This window comes from Chironomus tepperi, unplaced genomic scaffold (genome assembly GCF_022539635.2).
Source record: "Chironomus tepperi strain 1889 unplaced genomic scaffold, CSIRO-AGI_Ctep_v1 contig_170, whole genome shotgun sequence".
NCBI lineage: Eukaryota > Metazoa > Arthropoda > Insecta > Diptera > Chironomidae > Chironomus > Chironomus tepperi.
Window position 1 is genome coordinate 611,319 of NW_027226292.1, and position 15,106 is coordinate 626,424.

The 15,106-nt window shown below is 30.2% G+C and overlaps 4 protein-coding genes across 4 annotated transcripts; 2 read left to right on the forward strand and 2 right to left on the reverse strand.

Annotated features, from left to right (window-relative positions):
• Nucleotides 1–1,018: 1,018 nt before the first annotated feature.
• On the forward strand, nt 1,019–2,665 carry LOC139088712 (caspase-7-like). The gene is made up of 3 exons (XM_070637976.1): nt 1,019–1,509; nt 1,585–1,973; nt 2,028–2,665. Exons 1-3 carry the CDS (start codon nt 1,080–1,082, stop codon nt 2,253–2,255), a joined length of 1,047 nt encoding a protein of 348 aa, XP_070494077.1. The 5' UTR covers nt 1,019–1,079; the 3' UTR covers nt 2,256–2,665.
• Nucleotides 2,666–2,689: 24 nt separating this feature from the next.
• Nucleotides 2,690–4,024, forward strand: LOC139088713 (caspase-3-like). The gene is made up of 2 exons (XM_070637977.1): nt 2,690–3,005; nt 3,222–4,024. Exons 1-2 carry the CDS (start codon nt 2,711–2,713, stop codon nt 3,809–3,811), a joined length of 885 nt encoding a protein of 294 aa, XP_070494078.1. The 5' UTR covers nt 2,690–2,710; the 3' UTR covers nt 3,812–4,024.
• LOC139088711 (alkaline phosphatase-like) lies at nt 3,837–7,043 on the reverse strand. The gene is made up of 4 exons (XM_070637975.1): nt 6,321–7,043; nt 5,373–5,410; nt 4,779–5,306; nt 3,837–4,715 (listed from the first exon to the last, which is right to left on the reverse strand). The coding sequence occupies exons 1-4, from the start codon at nt 6,815–6,817 to the stop codon at nt 4,000–4,002; spliced, it is 1,779 nt and encodes a 592-aa protein (XP_070494076.1). The 5' UTR covers nt 6,818–7,043; the 3' UTR covers nt 3,837–3,999.
• Nucleotides 7,044–7,865: 822 nt separating this feature from the next.
• Nucleotides 7,866–11,420, reverse strand: LOC139088678 (homeobox protein vnd-like). Its single transcript, XM_070637934.1, has 3 exons — nt 11,095–11,420; nt 9,815–10,368; nt 7,866–8,695 (listed from the first exon to the last, which is right to left on the reverse strand). The coding sequence occupies exons 1-3, from the start codon at nt 11,214–11,216 to the stop codon at nt 7,866–7,868; spliced, it is 1,506 nt and encodes a 501-aa protein (XP_070494035.1). The 5' UTR covers nt 11,217–11,420.
• Between the last annotated feature and the right edge of the window lie 3,686 nt (nt 11,421–15,106).

The window sequence follows — 15,106 nt, forward strand, 5'->3', positions numbered from 1 at the left end:
GTTTTTATTCTCAAAAAAACATTTATTTTAATGTTAGTTCCTGATTCACAATGAGTTTTACAAATACCCCAATTTCATATGTTTATGAAAATAAATATGATTCTGATCATCTTTTTGCTATGAAATACATTGAAAAACGTGAAGAACGTGCATATACTGTTAAAAATATCTTGGCTCCAATTACACAACAAAAACAAAAGTGACATAACTGAACTATCAGATCCTTTTGCAGAGCTTGGTGGAAACATTGTGATGAGTGCCGACAACAAGCAAAAGAAAATATTAAGTAAAGTTGAGGCATTTATTTTGATAATGAACTCATTTCCTCGAGCACATATGGAGATTCAAAATACTTTTCTAAAGGAACTAACTCAAGTAATATCTCCACATATTGATATTGAAAAGATTTTGGAAGATAAGGAAAAAAAATTCGAAAGTGAGGATGATGAAGTTTTACAAGAGGTTGCATGTTCTTTAGAAAAATGTGGTTAGTAGGGTCATTAATTTTTGAGTAACTTGTAATGTAATGCAAAATTCTTTTTAGACCTTAGGAATCAAAAATGAAAAGGAAGAACGACAAAAGCTACTTCAAAAGACGAGACAAAAAAAGGTTAAAACAGTAGATGAGCAACAATTCGATACAAACCCTTTGTCTGGAATTTGGAGGATATTCGAGGAAGGAGCAGCATCGATGAATGATTTTCCAATCACTTGACATTACAATTTTTACAAGGATAATAAAACTTGGGTTAATCCTGATGACAAATCGTGGGAACAAAAGGAAGAGATTCGTAAGAAATGTGAGGAATGGTTGAAAACATCAAGCAGTAAAACTAAGTGATCATTAGTTAATAAAAAGATAAACTTCCTAAAACTCCTTACTTTTATTGTAGACGTGCCAGTTTTGCGTTTTTTTTTTTTGTTTAAAAATGATTAGAAAAATCTTATCAGTTCACAACAGAATGATAACTGCTTATCAAATTTCGATAATTTTCGCGGTTCAATTTGTATGTATGAAAAATAAATCACTTGTATTTATTTCTTTGTTCAACAAACATCGCGTTCACTGGATTTCTACAATGAATATATCAAGAGTTAAAGAAGAAATTGATGAAATAATGGAGGAAATGGAAGCAGCAACGCCAAAATTTTTTGATAAATCAAAAAGTTTCGACGCATTTCCATGTGAAGGCTATGTGTCAGATTCAGTTGACGCAAATAGATATGAAGGTTCGAGCTTCTTCTCTTCAATTTTTCCCAAACAACTGCCACAGAAACCAGGACATAAACATATTAGTAAACCAACAAATGAAAGATATTATGATTTTACAAATTCAAATGTTGGGTTTGCACTAATTTTTAATCAAGAAAAAATAAAAGGTGAATCATTCAGGAAAGGATCAGATAAAGATGCAAAAGATTTGGCAAAAGTTTTAGATGAAATTGGTTTCACAGTGAAAATTTGTAAAGATTATTCGTCCAAGAAAATAGCACAAGAGCTTTATGATTGTAAGTCTATAAAGGTTTTTTATATAAAAATATATTTCCGCACTCACATTCTGATAAATGCCATATAATTTTTAGTATCACAACAAGATCACTCAGATAGTGATTGTGTGCTTATAACGATTATGACTCATGGGAAGCGTGATGGTAAAATATTTTCTAGTGACGGAGAATTTTTAGTAAACGACTTGTGGGAAAACTTTCTTGGAGACAAATGTGAGACATTAATTGGAAAACCAAAGCTTTTCTTTATTCAAGCATGTCGCGGCACATCTACAGATCCTGGAATTCTTCTAAAACCAAAGCCATCAATAAGAGCTGCTACTTTGGCCGATACAGTAGATGCAAAAGCAGTTAAGGAAGAATTTTTTGTGCTTCCTACTTTAGCAGATCTTCTAGTCATGTATTCAACAGCTGAAGGATTTTATTCTTTCAGAAATCCCCAAGAAGGTTCATGGTTCATTCAGGTATGCTGTTTTAAAATGCTTCAGTTTAAGTTTTAATTATTATTCGATATTTAGGCTCTCTGTGAGGAACTAAGAGAAAACTCACACGAAGAACTCATGACGATATTAACAGGTGTCAATCGTCGAGTTGCTTTTGCAAAACAATCATATGTTCCTCATATCCATGAATTAGATGCATCCAAACAAATGCCAATTATTCAATCAATGCTTACAAAAGGCTTCTATTTTGTAAAAAGGCAGCAAAAACTGAAATTATTATTACCAAAAGAAAGTGTAATTTAAATTTTCCAGAGGTCGAGGCCACATTGAGTTCACCACAATTCGCTAAGAGTCGATTGATATACAAAATTGAAATGGTATACTTCACAAGTACTACCAGAAATTAACTCAAGTGCTATTAGGTTTTAGCGAATCGGAGCAAATTTAAGTCGACTTCGATCTCAGAAATGTCTAAATTCAAGGAAAACAAGTCCAATCTATAGACTAATAAAATATCCCAATTAGTGCTACAATAAAAATGTGTGTATACTTAATAATTTGTGACACATCAACTTTAATATGTGCAAATTCTATGTAATTTCAATTAGTGTTAAATAGATTAAGATAGTGTGTCATATCAGATTAATTTTCTTTGTGTTAAAATTGATAAGATAAAACAATGAAATAAATAAAAGTTCTCCTTATAATTAGTATCTACATATCGTTTGTTAAGTATTGTTGCCTATTTAAAATTGACAATGACTACTCAAAGAGATGCCAAAACTAAAAATTCTGATATTCCAAGTACAAGTTATGCATATAATGAATCGAGGGTGTCAAAAGAAAAAGTTCAAGATTTGTTTTATAAAAATGACTGTGAAAAAGCCGGAAGAGCTATAATCTTTAATCAAATTGAATTTGAAGAACATGATGAAAGATTAGGTGCTTATAAAGACAGTGACAATCTAAATGTAATTTTAAAAAATTACGGATTTGATGTGGATACACATATTGATTCCACTAGCGAAGATATCAATGAGATATTAAAATTAGGTAAGAGCCAACTGACAGAATATTCTACTTCAAAGCTTTATTGATTATCAAGAAACTAAAATTTATGAGGTTTCTTTTGAGTTTATCAAATGCAATTTTCTCCTTAAAGATAAGAAATGTCAAGATAAGAATACGAAAAAAGAATGAAATGACGTTGACCTGCTTACTTCAAAAATATAAAATTAGAAAAAAAATAATAATTCAATAATATTTTAGCATCCCGAGATGATTATTCTAAATACAACTGTTTAATTGTAATCATGATGTCTCATGGAGATGAAAATAAGTGCATATATACAAAAGATGGTTCAATTGAAGTAGATTCACTTTGGAAATATTTTACTGGTGATAGATGTTCAAGTCTTTGTGGCAAACCAAAATTATTTTTTTTACAAGCCTGTCGTGGATCATCTCCTGATTTTGGTGCATTAATTGATGAACAAAAGAGATTTAATAAAGAATCGTCGCAAAGCAATGTAGGAGCTATTCAAAGTATTCCAATAATGGCTGATATTTTAGTTATGTTTTCGAGTGCTGATGGATTTCCTTCATTCCGAGAATTAAACTATGGTTCATGGTTCATAGAAGCACTGTGCGAGGAGTTAAAAGCACATTTAAAAAATAATACAATACAAAATATTGATTTAATGTGGATATTAACAGGTGTCAATAGATATGTAGCATTTTCAAAAGAAGCATATGATCCAAATGGAGATTCACATGGCCACAAACAAATGCCAGTTATTATGTCAATGCTAACAAAAATATTTATCTTTAACAAATCACATATAAAAATGACAAATTAATTGGACGAAAGTGATTAAAAATATCTCAAAAATGGAATATCAAGAACAGTGGTGGGTAACCTTTTGTTTTTCGCGGCACACCTTGGTGGAAAGCTATGACGCAAACCGAATGCCTTTGTGTGTCGCGGAACATAGGTTGCCCATCACTGATTCTAGAAAAAAATATATTTTTTTGTAGATTAAAATTTTTAATAAAATGCAAATAATACAACTACGATAACAAAACAATTATTTTGGCGAAAAGTTCGAGAAGAATTGATTAATGTTGTGGAATTGCTAACTAAGTCTAATGATTCGTATATTTCTTCTTGTGACGTTCCATTTTTTGACATAACATCATTTAATTCTTCATTTAACGATAATACACTCGTGTGTTTTAACGCTTCTTTAATATTTTCTAAATTATTTCCAGCACCAAATGGTTTATTTTGCGAAAGTTTTCCCAATTCTTGTTTTAATGCTTCTATTCCTCTTGGTCCATTTTCATATACGGGTTTTCTTTTGATGTAAACCGAGTTATGACATCGTGACTCGTATTGAAAAATACACATTGCATAAGCTACAACATGAGCTATATAAGTTTGATCAAATGTCCCACTAAACAATAAATTTGCCATTTGCCCAATAGCATAAACAGGAACATCATCAGCAGCATGATTTGCCCAAGTTGATGCTATTGTTGCCTTATGATATGAATTTCTATAGTCATGAATCGCTGCGGTCTCATTGTAATTTTGATAACCAAGTCCGCTGCTATATGTTAAAAGTTGATAAGGTTTTCCATCAACATTAGATACGTATTTATCCATTCCTAAGACAGTCAAGTTCTTTGGTGTAGCAAATCCTGAATAACTCATTGCTGACGCATGATCAGATGTTACAATAACTAGTGAATTGGCTAAATCTAAAATGAACAAGTAAATTTTGCTTTAGCATGATTTTTAATAGAATCAAAGAAAAATATTACCAATCATTTTTAAAGCTGCATCGATCGATTCGTCCAATTGTAATGTATCATCAAGTGCACGGAAGGCATTATTATAGTGATGTGCCAAATCTATTTTTCCTGCTTCTACAATCAATAGAAATCCTCTTGTATTGTTTTTAGTTAATATTTTAATTGCAGCTTGCGTCATTTCAGCTAATGAAGGTTCAATTTCCTTGTTGCGATCCACATTAAATTGCATATGTGATTTTGCAAAGATTCCTAGTAAATGTTCTGTATTCTCAGAAACATTCAGTAATTCATTTCTGGTTGTTATAAATTCTCCATTTAAATGAGAATTCATCCAAGTAGCAGTTAAGTTTTTGCCATCTTTACGACGTCCACCTTCAGATGTTTCAGGAATAAAACTTCGCATTCCACCACCCATAATGACATTTATATTTTTTCCTATCTCATTTTCAATCAGCTGTCTTGCGATGTCTTTACATCCAAATGAATCAACTTTTGAATCATCTTCAATGTGACGACGTGAATGAGCATACAGAGCAGCTAAAAATTCTCATCTTTATTATAAATTGAAATTGTGAGTGAGAGTTTTTTCAAAATTAATTTTACCTGGTGTTGCGTGAGTGATTCTTGATGTCGTCACAAATCTACAAAAAAAAGAATATTTAATGAGGAAATGAGAGAAGATGTCGTCAAAGTGGTTATGAATTATAAAAATAAAAATAATCAAACATGCAATTGAGTCGAAATAATGTGTGAAAGCATATTGATATTTTGGTTCTGTTCCTCTGACTTTATAAGTTATGAAATATTAATCACATAAAGAATATCAATTAACAACCAGAATTTATTTATAACTAACTCAGACTCAGAAAGACGCGAACAGAAAATGTGAATAAAATTGTCTTAAAATGAGAAACGCATGTAAAATCTAATTGACATCATAAGCAGATCATAATTCATCAAAGATGTAATTTTATATCGTTATGTAATTTTAAACAAGAAAGAGGTGAACCAAAATATTTTTTTAAACCTATGAAAGCTTTTAGTTATGTATAAATGACGTCTTTCATTTGGAAGGAAATGCGATCAGGAACTGTTTGACACTCAAAAACTTCATTATTTAATTTCCTTAACAATTTTTGATAGATTAATTAAAATTTTACATTAAGCTGGTCAAAAAAAATGAATAACTTTGTTAGTTGTAAATCAATTAGCTTTATGAATATTTTGCTTAATGCAGGAAGAAATTTTCTCTTTGATCTAGAAACCCGAGCTGCACAATTTAGTCGTTATGCTACGTAAACATGACAGTTGCTTTGGCTCAATTTTTTGACGAAATATGAAATTCATCAATTTGTGCTGTTCGCGAAAATTAATATCTAAACTAAAATTGACTCTTAATCTACTCGACTTCATGTAAATTTTCAATTCCTATCACACAAGAATTACGTCTATTTCTCTTCATTACATAGAGTTTCACAATTCCATAAGATTCTCATGATTAATTAAACATCATTTACAGAAGAGAAAAAAAATTATGATATGTAAACTAACCCGGTTTTGAGGTTTTTCTTTTGAGCCCATCCAATAATTGAAGGCGCATGTGAATTAATATTTTTACAAGCATCTCTACCCATTGAAGTTGAATCAACACCAAGGCTTTCAAAGTTTGTTTTTACACCACAGAATAAAGCAGTTGAACTTGCAGCTGACTCAGGGATTTGACTATTTATGATATCAGTTTGCATGAGTGCTGTTGCTGGAAAATCATCAAATATCATTTGTGCATTGGGATTTTGAGTAACTTGGCGTTTAAGTGTTCGTGCTGCGGTTATTGTAGTCATTCCCATACCATCGCCAATAAAGATAATTACATTTTTCACTCGTGGAAGATTTTCCATATTCATGCTACGCATGCGATTCTCGAGAATACTTTTGTTCTTATCGTACCAATAGAATTTATCATTGTGATTATTTGTTGGAGAATTTCGGCAATGTGCTATAGTAAGTAACAGTAAAAATAACTCACGATATATCACAGCTATTTTCATAATTTTTCTCTTTCCTTTTCTACTTTATTTTTTTCCTATTTATTCAATTTTTCCTTTACTTTGATCATATAATCGTAATGATTATTAGATTTTTGATTTTTGAAATGTTTACACTTTTCTTCAAATTTTTCCTTCTTTTTTCATTTATTAATATTTATGATTATGAATTATTTTTTCTCCATTTTTTTCACAATATATGCTCGAGAAAAATTAACATACCGTCAGTTCGGCGTTCACTAATTGACTGAGCTTGAGTAAATAAACGCACGCGAGATCAGTGAAAATGAAACTCGATGTCTAATTCTCTTTAAGTAAATGAGATTAACTTTTGAAAACTAGACGAGAAAATTGCATAAATTCTCAGCATTTATTTTCTTTTATTAAAAAGTAAGTTTAATAAATTTTTGAGCTAAGGAACTTGTTATAAGAGCTTGAAATGAATATTTATGATTAATAACTAATGATCGAATTTTACTCGTGTTTTCATAACATTTTCATAATATTTTATTTCCACCTGAGATACTTAAGTTCCATGAACTGGATGTTATATTTCTAACAAATTGGAATGTATCATTTTATAATTTTAGGAGAAAGAAAATAAAATAAAGTAAAAACAAAAAATAAGTGAGATATTTTTAGATTAAAGAGAATTAAATTGAGAGCAGAAAACATTTTTGTATCATTTTCTTGTTTTCATCTCACATAAATGCTTTCATTCCTATCTCAAGAATTATTTTAATTTTTTTGAATAAATTCTTCTCTCATTTTAGTTGAAAAAATCTTTTAGGCATTATTATGCACGAAAATAAATAATATTATTTGCGTCGAGATAGCTTGGTGACGGAATGGTGTAGTACCTCAGTACATAACCCAGAACTGAATTTGAGAATAAAAACAATCATGCTTGAAAATTAAAATACATAATGTACCAATAAGATAATATTTATTTCACTATATTCTTTAATTGAATTATACTAAATCTAAGAATTTTGATAGTTATCACAAGAAAAATTTACAAAAGTTAACAATGAATATTTTACTATCTAACTTATGACCACCATCTACTGTTTAATGAATTTGTATTGTGACTATGAATGAGAGACGGAAATGAGGTTGTAAGTGAGTTTAGGTGAGCTCCATTAATTCCTAATGGATTTGAAATACTAGTTGCTAATATCTCAAGTTGTTTTTGAGTTCCATTTAAACATGGCTTTCCATCACGAACAAGTACAGGAACTGCAACACGACGTGGTGAATGGAGATTATTTGATGTAGTCATATTTTGATGATGATGATGATGTTCCATTCCTTTTTCATGTGCTGCACGTTTTGTTTTGTATCGGTGATTTTGGAACCAAATTTTTACTTGTGTAGGTGTCAATCGTATTAGAGATGCCAAATGCTCTCGTTCTGGTGCAGAAAGATATCGCTGTTGACGGAATCGTCTTTCAAGTTCAAATGTTTGTGCTTTTGAAAATAAAACTCGTCGTTTTCTCTTTTTATTGATGATTCCATTTCCACCACTACTTGATAATGTCGAAGAATCACCATTTTGATTTCCATTATTACTATGCTGATCATCATCATCGTCCATTTCAATTATTTCACCACCTTCATCATCATCTTCAATATCAACATGATCATTTTCTTCTGTATCTGATGGATATGATTCTGACTTTGTTGAACTAAAGTGTTTAACATCATTTTGTTGTTGCTGATGAAGCTGTTGTTGAAGATGTTGAAAATATTTTCGATTTTTTTCTAGAACAGACTGATGACGAGAAAGGTTTCCATACGACAATTCTGTTAATTCACTAATTGGTGACGTATTGTCTAGACCGATCGATGGCTGTTGATGATGATTATGCTGATGAAAAACTGTAAAATAAATAAACAGAAGAGAAATTTGTTATAAATAACTGTTTGTGTTATTGATACATCTGTTGCAACTTGCTTTATACAAATTTGTCCCTCAAACATATTTTTGGTAATATGAGGATATAGTAAAATTTACTACAATGGACAAACGGACAATAGTAAGAGATCATAGTGAGAAGAAAAAAAAGAAGTATAGGAGAAGGAAAGAATAAAAGTCAACTTAAGGATGAAACAGAAAACACCTTTCGATACCAATTCGAATGTAGTCAATGATTCTCATGAACAAAAGAGAAAGACTGAATTATTATTTATTGAATTGAATAGATGGTTCCGGTGCCTTGCTGAGTCAATAGATCGTACACGTAATAATGCTTTCGGAAAGGAGCAAAAGCGGATGTAAATCATAAATTACACTCGGATATTGAGCTTTTTGGCTTTCAAAACTCAAAAGTGCATCCCAAAATGACTTTACAATTAATGGACATGACAAAAAAATTTCAATGAAATTACACACGCCCCACAAAAATGCATTTTAGTTGTTCTGTTTTCATTCCAGTCAACTAGAGAAATTTTATTATGTATTGCATAAAAACTGCATGAGAATGCAGATGTACATGAATGTAAAGAGCCAACAAAAGCAATTAGAGGCAAATTTATCATGAGCAATAAAAATTAAACAATTAATAATTGCCATTCAGATACAAAAACTGACATGCCACAATGGGATGGAAATGTAGTAAATAAAAACGAACAAAGAAGGGAATATTTTCATACACTAAATTTGGAAGTGATATCAAATCCAAATGAAATGTACAAGAGGTATTCAATAGAGTTGAGTAGTGATTTTTGAAATGGAAAGGCATTAAAAAATAGTTTTAAGTAAATAAAGGATAATAAAACATGGACGACAAAAACTCAACATCTGCCGCAGGAACTACTTCAATAGGAAACAAATTTAATGGTAATATAGGAGTGGAAATTATGTAACATTCATCATCGTCACAATCACATTTGATGTGCTCAATTAAAGCGTGAAAATTTCTCATTTTTGAAAAATGGAAGCAAAATTGCATGGAAATTTAGAATATTAAAATTGAATGAGGATGTAATTGAACTTACCATTTGGATTAAACCATGGTCGCATTGCGGGATGATTTTGAAAAATATGAGATGAATACTGATGGATTGTATCACTTAAAAGTTGTTGATGATGATTTACAGATACTGAATGTCCTGAACTATTGAATTGTGGAATTTCCACATTATCATTTCGTTTGCTATGCTTTGTATGCTTCATTTTTAATTTAGATTTATTTTCTCGATGTGAATCTCGTGATGATTCCTCATCTTCATTATGAGATTCATTTTCATTATTTTGACTAGTTGGGGATAGACTGTGCTTTCGTTTCATTATATTCTCAACATGTTCTGATTCATTCAAAAGATTTTCTTCACTTTCACTACTTAAATTCTCTTTTTGTACATCCAGATCATCGTCTTCATCACAATTCTCATTAATTTCATCATCACGTTTTATTTCATTTTCCAATCTTTTAACTTGCGGCTGCTTTTCATCCTTGTTGTCTTTATTCAATTCTAAAATATCACAAATATGGAAACCTGATGACGGCTTTGTATTTACTGATGTCGGTAACTTCATGCTTTCAAGAAAACTGTGAATGAGATGAAAATTTGATTTAAGTATTAAAAAACTTTTTTTTTTGCAATTCAAATGGAAATTAAATTAAATGATTCCTGATCGTCGGCAAAAGTTGTGAGAAATTTGATGAAATTATTAAGAAAAATCACTTGAAAAGGTGTAAAACAGAATTCGAGCATAAAAAAACATTTTTTGAACGTGACATAACAATGGAAGGAAGAAGAATGGAATGAAAATCATAAAAGTTTTCAAAAGTACATAATTTGCATTTTTTCTTCCTTTATTCTTATTCTAAAAAATTTATTTCTTTTTTCAATTTTGAATTTAATTTATGCAAAAATTTTATGTTACAACTATTAAATGTTCTCAGGTGCCTCACTTCACTTTATTTCATTTTCTTTTCTTCAGTTCTTCTCTGTTCCTCTTAAAGAAGAATTGATTGGAATTTCCGATTTTTCTATTGGGAATTTCTTAAGAACAAACATCTGGTAGAGGATGAGAAAATTTTGAAGGAAAAGGAGAAAAGAAAATGAAGAACTGAGAATTTGCATAGCAAAAATTGAGAAGATTTAAGGAGATAAATTTTTATAATTTATGATAATCATTATCCATCAACACTTTCTTGCATTAAGCACTAAAATATGACGAAAATAAGAACAATGGAAAATCCCACAAAATTTCTTAATTTTTACTCTAAATCATCAAAAAATTGTAGCATCTGGAAGTGATTATAACTTACTTTGGTAATGACCTAAGAGCTGCTGGATAAAATGCAGCTGGTAAAAGACCAGTCGGGTTCCAAGGTGGAAATAAAATTGGAGCCCATGTTGATAGTGCCGGCGGACTTGACGCTGGTGGCATTTTACTATTATTGTTGTTATTATTAATCAAGTTTACACAATTTTGATCTTTTTGTAATGAAATCTTTTTCCCATCCAAATGATCCAATGCTTTATTGGTCACTGTTGGAGATGATGACGTCTTTTCTACTTCGTTTGCCACTTTGAATGATTTTATTTCAATCTGTATATTTTTTAAAACTTTTTAAATTTTAGTTCTACAATATTTCACTTAATTGTTTCTTTATTAATCTTTTATTCACTAGATTCATTGATGTTCCTTAATTATTCCTATTTATTATTTCCAGAAAATTTTAAACACCTCACAATATCTTGATAGCCTAATGATGACTAAACAGTTAATTCGAGTCCTCTTATAATATTTTAAGATTCTACAATTTCAGCAACTGATATTCTCTGCCTCAAATTCTCAGAGTAAGAGAGGAATGTGCTTTCACTTCAAATCAATTCACTTCACTGAAGTACACTTTAAGAAGGACGTTCGTTTTTCTTTTTGCCTTATTTTTTTAAGTGGCTTTCTTTAGCCCTCACTCAGTCGCACTCAAAACTCGTTGCCTGTCTCGAACTATCGAAGAGAGAACATAAAGTAACATAAAAGTATAACAAACATACAATACAGTTTTCATTGCAATGAAGGGCGATGTAAAGGATAGAAAGATGAGTGAAAAAGAGAGAAGGAAAATTTTCCTCCAATCAGCATCGACACTCATGAACAACTGGGCGTGATTTCATTGAGGACACTTTACATGCATCATTTATTCTTCTTCTTCTTTCTCTTTTCATCATATTCGTCCTCTTTCGCTTACCCAACTTGTTCAATTCAGTTTCTCTCTCCTTTTATCCCTTTCATTGTTATAAAAGCCCATTGAGGACCCTTATTGCCATTCTCATAATTGAAATTTATATCGTGTAACGTTTTGTTTTGTGAATGGAATTAAAGACCCGTTTTTATATTTCAGTATCATAAAATCATCGGAGTAAAAAAGAATAAAAAAAATCTATTTTGCGGGACGAAAACATATTGTACAACAATGCAAAAAGTTGTTGTATGTATGAGTATGCTAACAGATATTAAGCTTTAGCTATTCATAGCTACATAGATTACATTGAATCAAGGATTCGATGAATAATTCTTTACGCCACTTCCATTATGAGTTTTTTCATTATGTAATATTACAGAAAAAATGTTTACGACTCCATAGGGTAACGGTTGATGTATACCTTACAAAAACTCATCATGATTTAGATTCTTTTATAGATTACTAAGAGAATATTCATAAAAAAATATTTATCAAATATTAAGATGTGAGAGAATGATGAAGTTTTGAAGACATACATTAATGTGTCAAATGGAGTTTTTTTAAATTTTATGTTCGATTATCTTAAATTTTCAGACCTTGATTCCAATGAAAGGTAAAAAAATTTAATCAAATCTATTTATGTTCACAATATGGGGTAATATATCCTGAGTAATGTGTTATGATGTGGAATTATTTATTTACATAGGTAGGTAATATGCGTTTAACAGCAATCATTGTAATTCTGAAAAGATTTATGTGTGCATTTGAGTCTTTTAGTAAGCAATTTTACAATTCAATGCGCAAATTCAGATTAAATTACATACTTAATATTTAAAACGTGCAAATTTTATTACAGCGATAATCATACAGCATCATGATGAAATCTATAATGCATCAAAATATTTTCATTTTACTCACTCTATTAACAAACATATTTATTTATTTTAATGTGATGTTGCACACATCAAGCTTTAAATCCCACAACAAAAGAGATAAAATCTTTTTCTTGTATGTATAATGCTCATACTATGAGTTGACATGTATATACATATTCCATCAAACAAATAGATGACAGCAGTACGAATAAGTTTATATAGAGCTGTTAATATAGATCTGAAAAAATAAAGATGAAGTATAAACATCAAGCATGCTTAATATGTCCCTATACATACGGCTGTTATTCATAAAAATGGCACTAAACCTGATGGAATTAATTTTTCTTGCTTTTTGGGGTTTTAATTTAACACGTCATTTATCTTAATTACAAATGGTTTTTTTTTACAACCACCAGTCATATAAACACGCAGCTTGTAATTCTATTCGATGGCTTTTCATGAAATTGTCGTCATTAGCTTGTAAATGTAAATGCGAATATTATTTTGTTTGCACTGTACGAAAATGCTGGAAAATAAATTTTTATTGTATCATGAACATTAAGTAAGGACAGAAAAAAGTTAATTAAAATTTTAATATTTTTCCCTTGAGCATGAAAGCAAATTATTGAAACTTGTGGGTAGAGCAAACGACCAACATTGACACAATTTTGAAGAATACCCTGTTCTATATCATGTTTTAATGTTCCATTTTTCCCACTTCGGCACGTGACTTTAGATTCTCATTTACGAATATATTTACCGACTTCCCTAGTTTTTAAAAAGTTATTAACAGAAGCTAAATCACAAAAATGTAGAATTAAGGAGCAAACAAAGCTTACCAAATCAACACCTAAAACAATTGGATTTGTAACGTATGCTTATATTAATACCACCAGTTTAATAAACATCTTGTAATTTTTCCAATTCCACCCTCAATTTTATGTCACATCCTTAAACTGATCCCTCCCCTAGCGCCAAAATGGCAAGATTTTTGGACGATATTGCCAGAATTCGAATGCAAGATTTTTGCCCGAGAACGATTTTTGCCAGACTTTGCAAGATTTTCCATACATTGAAAATCCTTAACTGCACGACAATGCAAGAAAACAGCTATAAATCGGACCGTTTTTTTTATCGGTCCGATTTTTGTAAGATTTTGCCAGACAAATCGTCCATAACTTGACTAACTTGCATGCAAGTTTTGGACGATTTTTGCCAGATTTTGGACGATATTGCAAGATTTTTAATTAAAAAATTTTAAAAATTATATTTTTTGTTCTCTTTTTTTTCTCTTTCTCATATACTTCACAAGCTTATTAATCTTTTTAAAACCTTTTATACTCGTCCGATTTTTGCCAGATTATGCCAGATTTGTCTTGGGATTCGAACCTTGGATCGCATGTTTTGAAAATTGTTTGATGTCCTTCACTTAACCGCTGAGCTACCGCTATCTGAAATTATATAACTTTATGTATGGCAAAAGACATATATAAGTTACTAATGAATTTCAAGTATGAAATATAGTTATATTTTGATTTTAACTTTTCGAATTAAATTTATCTTGTACTTATTGAAAAAAATTTTTTTTTTACATTTTCAAAATGTTTAGTTTAAGTGTATTTTATTCACTTCTTGTTCACATGTGAATGAATTGAATTTGTTAAGATTCGGAAGTTTGTTTTTTTTTTTTAACGTATGGCGTTATCAATAATTTGTAATTAGTTTGTTTTTTAATTCTATATCATAATCTAGATAAAGAATCGAGATTGGAAGCTGCATTGCGAGGAAATTGTCGAATTCCCTTTATGCAATATAGTCATCTAATAATCAAATCATTTTGGGTTTAAAATCAAGATAATTTAATAACGAGATACCGAAATCTCTACTTCTAGTTAATCTAGTAAAAAAATGTACGGCATAATCTGGTTCAAATCAAAAATTTATAACTTATAAGATTTTCTGAAAATTTCAAAAAAAAAATTCAAAAAATATCTGGCAAAATCGTTCAAGAATCTTTCAATTTCTGTCAGATATTCGAAAGACTTTTTCATCCGATTTTTGCAAGATTTATCTTGCACAATCGGAGCGAAAACTGGAAGATATTTCGGACGTTTTATCAAAAATTATGTCTAGCAAATTCTGGCAAAAGTTGGACGCATAAGATTCGTCAGATTTTTGCCAGAAAATGCAAGATTTTTTTTTCTGGCAATATCGTC

Bases quoted from the DNA above. Each gene is read 5' to 3' on its own strand.
- LOC139088712 (XM_070637976.1), top strand. From the start codon at position 1,080: ATGAATATATCAAGAGTTAAAGAAGAAATTGATGAAATAATGGAGGAA. The intron at 1,510-1,584 runs GTAAGTCTATAA...TATAATTTTTAG, and splicing joins AGCACAAGAGCTTTATGATT to TATCACAACAAGATCACTCA. The intron at 1,974-2,027 runs GTATGCTGTTTT...TTCGATATTTAG, and splicing joins AAGGTTCATGGTTCATTCAG to GCTCTCTGTGAGGAACTAAG.
- LOC139088678 (XM_070637934.1), bottom strand. From the start codon at position 11,216: ATGCCACCAGCGTCAAGTCCGCCGGCACTATCAACATGGGCTCCAATT. The intron at 10,369-11,094 runs GTAAGTTATAAT...TCTCATTCACAG, and splicing joins GCTCTTAGGTCATTACCAAA to TTTTCTTGAAAGCATGAAGT. The intron at 8,696-9,814 runs GTAAGTTCAATT...TTTATTTTACAG, and splicing joins ACCATGGTTTAATCCAAATG to TTTTTCATCAGCATAATCAT.
- LOC139088713 (XM_070637977.1), top strand. From the start codon at position 2,711: ATGACTACTCAAAGAGATGCCAAAACTAAAAATTCTGATATTCCAAGT. The intron at 3,006-3,221 runs GTAAGAGCCAAC...ATAATATTTTAG, and splicing joins CAATGAGATATTAAAATTAG to CATCCCGAGATGATTATTCT.
- LOC139088711 (XM_070637975.1), bottom strand. From the start codon at position 6,817: ATGAAAATAGCTGTGATATATCGTGAGTTATTTTTACTGTTACTTACT. The intron at 5,411-6,320 runs GTTAGTTTACAT...TTTTTTTTGTAG, and splicing joins AAGAAAAACCTCAAAACCGG to ATTTGTGACGACATCAAGAA. The intron at 5,307-5,372 runs GTAAAATTAATT...GAGAATTTTTAG, and splicing joins AATCACTCACGCAACACCAG to CTGCTCTGTATGCTCATTCA.